General features: G+C 39.5%; 1 protein-coding gene across 2 annotated transcripts in view; it reads right to left on the reverse strand.

Annotated features, from left to right (window-relative positions):
* Positions 1-991: 991 nt before the first annotated feature.
* Positions 992-7,942, reverse strand: part of rad23ab (RAD23 homolog A, nucleotide excision repair protein b) — a 13,568-nt gene continuing 6,617 nt past the window's right edge. Inside the window, exons 6-10 of one of the 2 annotated variants that reach the window (XM_035652927.1) lie at positions 5,948-6,075; positions 5,741-5,855; positions 5,055-5,296; positions 4,426-4,572; positions 992-3,400 (exon numbers count right to left, since the gene is read on the reverse strand). In XM_035652927.1, the coding sequence (XP_035508820.1) occupies positions 3,287-3,400; positions 4,426-4,572; positions 5,055-5,296; positions 5,741-5,855; positions 5,948-6,075 (746 nt within the window). In that variant the 3' untranslated portion in view covers positions 992-3,286. Of the gene's footprint in view, positions 3,401-4,425; positions 4,573-5,054; positions 5,300-5,740; positions 5,856-5,947; positions 6,076-7,942 lie in introns of both variants that reach the window. The other variant, XM_035652926.1, reaches the window with a different exon arrangement.

The following is a 7,942-nucleotide window of genomic DNA, read 5'->3' on the forward strand; positions in this document are numbered from 1 at the left end:
GGATCGAACCAACAACCTTATGATTGGGGGATGACCCGCTCTGCCTCTGAGCCACAGCCGCCCCAGAGGCCAAGGTAATGCCATCTAGAGTAACTATATCTTTAGACAGTGAGTCTCTAAGGTGTTTGGGGCCAAGTACGTGTCACTAGACACCCTTGCCTAAAGGCCTCTGCACACCAACCCGATTATCGGCCGTCGGACGTCATCGGACAGTCGGGCGAGGTCGGTGGCTCGAGTCGGTTCGGTGTGTCCCGTGCCGTCGTCAGTCGGCGTTCATTTTGGCCGATTCGACATGTAGAATCGGCCAGTGGCCGTCNNGTCTAGACCGAACTCCTTATAATATAGTGTGTTCCCCTTAGCCAATTAGGTTTTGTTTTGTTGTCAAAGATTCTGGATTTCAATACATCTTCTTATTTGGATTCATCTGAATTTGTCTAACTATAATTATCTTGTTTTAATAGAGTTATTTCCATTTTTGGATTTAAGTTAAATTTGCATCATTTTAAATTTTACTATCCTGTTTTTTCAGTGTTCTGAAATGCATGGTGGGACCTGTTGGGTCTCTGTAAATAATGTTATAAGGAGTAAGGTCTAGACCTGCTCTATTTGAAAAGTGTCCTGAGATAACTTTTATTATGAATTGAAAATTGAAATTTATTGACATTTGCAACAACACCAATGCTGGGAATGAGACTTAACAATCAATTATCTTCAAGCCTCCAACCCAAAGCGTCTTTCAATCTTTCTTGGCTCTGATTGGTTGTTTTCATTCAGCGGATTCTTGCAAATACCATTACGGGCACTAGGATGAGCCAGAGGTACCTTATTGTTTATCTGTCTCATGTACTACTGTTAAGATATAGGGAAAGTTGTAGCAAAGTAATTTTTTTATAAAGGTTACCTACTGCAGCTTTAAAAGTAACCTGAGAAGTGGACACAGTGAAAATATGTTAATTCCTGATAATAAAAAAAAAAAGCACCTTGTCTCACCTACTTTGTAAAAGCCATTTATTTTACACAGTGCTGAAACATACGTTTTTCACAACTATTCAGCAAAACCTCAACTGGTGTATTTAAGGTTATATTTTTTATAAACCTAAAAAGAAAACAAAAACTGAGATGAGAGCAACACCACACTAGTGGTTTCATCATTCCTAACCCACTGCCATGCTATAAATAACTGTAACAATCTCATGCAACCAACAAACCCTCACAGCTAAAGAGCAGCATTTGTCATAGTAAAGTGCCTTTTCCCCAAAATTGTAGACCCCATTTACAATATAATACAAAACTTCCAGTCATTTCAAGTTCAAACACAATAAAGAGAAGTAAAATGAGAAACAGCAAAGCACATGCTGAAAGCTGAAAAAATATTTGTTTTGTTTTGGCTTCTAGCACTTAGAACTCCCTTTAGTCGACCAAAACAATAACTGATTAATCATCAATAATTAAAACTCTAAATTCGATGACACTCTGAGATATCTGAAACACTATATTGTACTACCACACCATTTGTAAAATGAAACATGTTGAAGTCTTTAACAACCCATAAGGCATGAAGGAGCAATGGCTCTTACAGCTTTAAGATGCATAGAATATGTGATATGAGACAAACTGAACAAAAACGGATTGTCTAAAAGTAGCTAGTGGACGATGTTTGAACATTCCAGCTAAGGAAACAGAACTTTTCTTTAAAATAAAAAGTCAAGCTCACAAAGCATGCTATGTGGCACCTCACAATAAACCTTCAGTTACCATCATCTGCAAAATAAGAAAAGAAACAAACCCACCACTGCGAAAGACCATGATGGCAATACAAGCCAAGCGCTGCATCTGGGTGTCCCATCTTATCCCACTAAACACAATACCACAGCACACATAATCCCCATAACAAGCAATGATAAAATACTATGATTGAATGTTCCAAATGCAGTGCAACCACCCAGACGGATTTGATCAAACTTTGAATGTCTACAGATTTTGGAAGCCCATTTCTGCAACAACAAAAAAATGAAAAGAAAAATAAATAATAATAATCAACAAAAAAGAAAGAAACAACAGTTGAAAATAATAAAAATAAAAATACTCTGACTCAGAAGTAAGTCAATGTCAGTGAGTCAAAATAAAGAAAGTCAAAACATTTAGATACTAAGTAATAAATATTTCAATAAGAAGTCAAAATTATGAGATACTAATGCAAAAATTCTGAGAAAGTCAAAATGATTTTAAAACTAATAAAAAAACTTCAAACAGAGACATTCACTTACTGTCTCGTAATCTCGACTCTAGCCAAAAATTGGATTTAAAGTTGCAGTAGGTAACCTTTCTAAAAATAACTTTTTTCATATTTGCCGAAACTTTTACTATATCCTGACAGTAGCACATGAGACCGATAGTTTGGGAAAAAGTCAGGTCCTAATGGCATTTGCAAGAATCCACTCGACCTGAATGAAAACAACCAATCAGAGCCAAGAAAGATAGAAAGACACTTTGGGTTGGAGGCTTGAATATAGTTTCATTCCAAGCATTGGTATTTGTTGACCTGAGAATGAGAATCAACAGTCAACTGTAACTAAAAGGTTATTTTTATAAAAGTTATCTACTGCAGCTTTAAAGTTAAGTAATTTAAGTACTTTAAATCTGTCATTCCTAGCATTTAATTTAATTTATCTTTTACTGGCAGAAACGGGCCATAAAGTTTCAGATACTCCTGTAGCAATTTCAATCACCATGCAGTTTTCATGTTCCATTGATAAAACCACATCTGCATGGTCAACATCAGTTTGCATCACATTTTCAGATAAATCCAACATGGAGGGTTTGCATACACGCATGTTGAAAATGAGTGTGAATGAATGTGTATATTCACTCACTCTGAGGTGAATATACTGTGCATGTACAGTAGTCTACCATGTTCTACCGGCAGCCTGAGAGCTGACTGCAGCTGAAACCCTCTAAATAAAAGCCTTCAGCCCGTGAAAGTGATGCAGACTGCTGACGTATTTTCTGGCATGACTTTCTCTGGGCACATCACTTGGCACAAGCGGCAGCAGTGAGGCACAGCTCAGTGTGAGCTCCTATGATGATCATCACAGCAGAATGGAAAAGTATGCAGCTAACTTTGAACTTTATCATCATCATCACCATCATCAAACCAATGTCACATGGCATGAAATAAAATGTCCTCTTTCTCTCCTGTCCCTGTTCCTCCCTGGTGGACCTCTTGCAGTGCTGTCATCCACTCTGCAGCCCTCAGTTGGACGGTGATGTGTCAGGTGACGTGTGGTTACTCATCGTCCCATGTTTGCTGTAGCAGGAAGTTAGCGGCCAGATTCTCATTTTTCTCGCAGGCGAAGTAAGCCTGGATGACTAGGCCTTCTGGGAAGCCCAGCGCTTTTAACTGGAACAAAACACAAAAGTCCATGTTAGACACACATACATCAGTGCAGCTGTGACTGAGACGGTTACTGGTAAAGCCACACGCACTTATGAATACATGCAAACATGGACAACAGGATATAAGAGTATACCAAATCAGATTGGTTAATCTGTTGAGATTGGTTAATCTTTTAAACCAACTGAGACTGACTTTTATACCCACCACCAACGGTGAATCTATATGTTACATTAATACACATTTCTTAGATTATATCGTGCACATTGCAAATGTCCTTAATGCGTCATACTGCTAACTTGCAAATTCCCTGGACAATATTTTGCATATTCCTGCACTGTACAACTGTACAGCTCTTCATTCATTTATTCAAATAATGGTCATATTGTACATATTGTCTCTTTTTATATTTGTATATATTGTCTCTCTTTATTGTTACCTTTATTTATATGTTTATTGTCATGCACCAAAGCAAATTCCTTGTATGTCAAAACTACTTGGCAATAAAACCGAGTCTGATTCTGATTTAGTTTTACATTATTATAAGATTTTGTTATTATGGAAAAATAAAAAAACATGTCATGATTTTTTATTTAGATTTGATTTTGAGGGGCCAAGAGCAACAGTTTTCATGAGTTATTTTGCACTAAATGCCTCCTCATTCTATAGCAACTTGTGGAGGCAGTATACAGTAGGACTTCAAATCAGGACATCCAGAAAAAACGGCAAGTCGCAGTCAACACCTTATGTTATCAATACAATAAGGCTTTCTAACAAAACAATAGGTGCTGAGCATGACTTTATTCTCATTCTTTAATCTGCCTGAGAGATACCATCCGCAATCAATTAACTACTGGAAAATCTCACCTTGCTCTCCCCCTCCCGTACAGTCCAAGATCTTGTTGAAAAGTGAAATAAATGTCATAGATTTGTGTTCTTTAACTGACTATTAATAAAGCCAGTTTGAACCTATTCTGATCACAGACAACAAGACAATTCAATGGGACTTTATATACACACTGGTAACTGACCCTCTCAATAGCCTCCTTCTCCTGTGGGGTGACCTGGATGTAGTTGGTGTGTGGTGACCCCTGGGCCTCGGCCCCCTCCCCTCCCGTGTCTCCACCTCGTGGCTCATTCAGCATCTGCACAAAACGCTCCTGGTGTTGTGTGATTTGCTGCAAGTAATGTAATACATACAAACAATATCAGTAATAGCATACATGGGTTCCTATCCCCAAAGTGACACAGAGCGCTATATGAACTGCCCATTCAAACAGTATACAGCAGACATGGTAAACTGACCTCCATGATGGTGGAGGATGTATTTGGTCAGACTTTTGTAGCAGAACCTCATTCACAATTTCTAAATATGATTTAAACGTATACTGGCTGTGTATATATTATGTAGAATATATATAGATTTGTGTGGCACAGTGGTAATTTTTTCTCACACAACTAAGTTAAGTCAATCTTAAGAAAGCAGCAAAACTGATCAAAAAGGCCCTTTCAATCTTGATCTTTGAGAAAATGTCCACACATAAAAAAATATTTTTTCCTTTTTCTTACTCCTCAGTTAACAGTTTTCTAAGATTTCTTACTACCTCACTAACTTTAACCCCTTGCAGGAAGCCACAGTAGTGTGGTGCTGGTGTAGTACCTGCAACAGCTGCGGGTTGTCTCTGCCCAGCTGCTGCAGCAGGGCTGGTAGAAGGGCTGGGTTCTGCTGGATGATCTGTCTCATCTGCTGGAACTGAGGCTGGTTCCTCAGAAACTCCAGAGGGTTCCCGGTTGAGACAGAACCTCCACCTGCAGGTTGGCTGCCAGACACTGGCCCTGCTGGGGCAGGTTGGCTGCCAGACACTGGCTCTGCTGGGGCAGGTTGGCTGCCAGACACTGGCCCTGCTGGGGAGGGGACAGGCTGGTTACTGTTGCTGTTTAGTGTGATAAGATAAGATAAGATCTTCAGAGAGTCGGTTTATAGACAAAATAACCAGATGGGTAGCCAGATATAGCACATATTTTTTAACCAATGTTACTGTCATCCTAAATTAATATGAGTATAATGTAGTACACTAAGGGGTCTCTAAACTAAACTCAGGAACTAAAAGTCCAATTCGGCCATTTGTGTTTCTTTCCAACACATCTGAAGAACCTACTCAGATGTGTTGTTCTTTGCTGTAGAGTTGTCACATGATGACAACTAAGCAAACGCGATTCTCCTATGTGCAAGTACTTCCCCATAGAGTGGGGAATTTTTTGGGTCCATTTTGGCTAAGTAATTAATTATTAACAATAATAATTTAGACCACAGTCCTGTGGTTGAAAATAAAGATGTGATCTTACTTGAGGCTACTGGGGGCTGCCGTGGTTGTTGTGTAGCAGGGGTAAGGGGGTTGGATGGAGCACTCTGTCTAACTGGCTCCTGAGATGGAAGATCATTGGCCTCCGCTGGAATACCCTGTAGTACATAAACATTTAGTACATACTCTAGAATACAGTGGCAGACAGGCAGGGCTGGGAATAAAGCACACAGGCTGGTTCTATCCTCACCATGAGTAGATACTCCACTGCTCGGTCTGGGTTATTGTAACTGGCTCTGAGTGCAGCCACTACCTGCTCCCGCTCATAACCCATAGACATAATCTCTGACACCAGATTCTCATAGGCTGGACCCGTTACTGTGGAGACAATAGGACAGGTAGGAAAGAGAGGGGGGGAGTTAATGGAAGCTGGATGATTTAAACACTACATGTCTTAAACATACTAAAGTATTTTCAGAGTAAGTTCAGCTTGTTAGATCTGCCATCAATTAGTATGAAAGTGGTAAAAGCAATAAGCTAGGTTATTCTGAACACCTGAAGCAATATGCAGAATGTTTTAAAAGGATTTTAAAAGGTGTTGGATTTAGTGGCATCTGGCGGTGAAGTTGCAGAATGCAACCAACTGAATACTGCTCAGTCTGCCAAGCATATAGGAGAAACTACGGTGGCTGCAAAACCCACGAAAGGCCCTATCTACAGCCAGTGATAAGATGTTCCTTTATTGATCCCCTGTAGGAGAAATTCAAGTCAGACACAGCAGCAATACGGGGGAATTGTAGTGCCAAGAAGTAAGAGAAGTGTAAAAAGTACAATGAAAGGAATACATACAAATATCATAAAAGATAGTAATAGCGAACAAATATAAGACATAATGGAAAAATATTGATACACTATATGCAATATTCAGTAAAGTGGTGTGCCAAAATATTTTGAGCTGCCCATCATGGAGACTAAACAAAACTAAAAAACTAAACCTGTACATTGTGCATTTACAGAATATAGGATATCGTGGCAAATGAGTGCATTCGTTAGGTTAAAGTTAAAACCAGTCCTTAATCAGCCGGGTGTAGAGGTTACTGGGTGCTGTTGGCATTTGTGGAGTCTAAACGGCTGATTGGTTACAAAACAAGCCTTTGGTTTCTGACATTCTACGGGTACTGTAGAAAACACAGAGGTGTCAAATGTGGATGACTCCTCGAGAACGAAGGACGCCAACTCCCTCTGTAGATAACACATGGCTCATCATTCTATCTAGTCGTTATTAGTCCTACTCATGGCTATGCAGTCTAGTCTATCTATCGTATCCTATCGGTACTCTATTCTATCTATCCTATCCTATCGTATCTATCCCCGATCTATCCTATCTTATTCTAGCCTCTATCTAATCTATCTATCTATCGTATCTATTAAAAATATGCTAGCTCTAGTCCCACTTGCCTCAATGGTGGTTGATCTGTCGTGGTCTCTGTAGGAATGTCTGATTAAGGGAGTTCGTGTCCTAGACCTGGCTCTATTGAAAAGTGGTCCTGAGATAAACTTCCTGTTATGACTTGGCGCATGTAGCTATAGACATAAAATTCGAATTGAAGATGAATTTGGTTAACCATGACGGCAAAATAGAATTAGTTTATGCCACAAAGTAATTGTGGTGCAAACTGAACTAACTTATTAGTTAGCTGAGCCTCAGGATGTAGACATTTACAAACATAAAGTTAGGAGAGAATTACATAGTTTGGCTGCAACAGTGCTGGTTATATTACAAGGTCCAGTGTCGTAAACATTTTAGGAGGATCTATTAGCAGAGATAAGTTTATTTAAAGCGTATTCATAGCATATGTCTTTCATTAAGTGCTAATCAATAAACCTGAAAATAAACAGGTTGGGGGTGTGTTCTTGTTACTGCCGGTTACCTGTTTTTGTTAGGAACTAGGGTGCAGTGGCCTGTAGGAAGTATGTTATGTTACCATAGAAAAGTTGTGTGAGGTAAGTAGCCTTTTTTCAAATGGGCCAAAAATGACAGTCGTGTTTGAAGGTGGGACGTGCCAGCCGGAACATTTAGTAGGAACATCAATTATTTAGTCCTGTAATAATATAGGCCAAGCACTGACATCCAGAGAGAGAGAGACGAGGAGAAGAGAGAGAGAGGAGGAAGAGAGAGAGAGAGAGAGAGGAGAGAAGAAGAGAGGAGAGAGAGGAGAGGAGAGACGAGAGAGAGAGAGACGAG

The sequence above is a fragment of the Morone saxatilis genome, unplaced genomic scaffold (assembly GCF_004916995.1).
Source record: "Morone saxatilis isolate NCDOM2014 unplaced genomic scaffold, NCSU_SB_2.0 Contig12, whole genome shotgun sequence".
NCBI classification, from domain to species: domain Eukaryota; kingdom Metazoa; phylum Chordata; class Actinopteri; family Moronidae; genus Morone; species Morone saxatilis.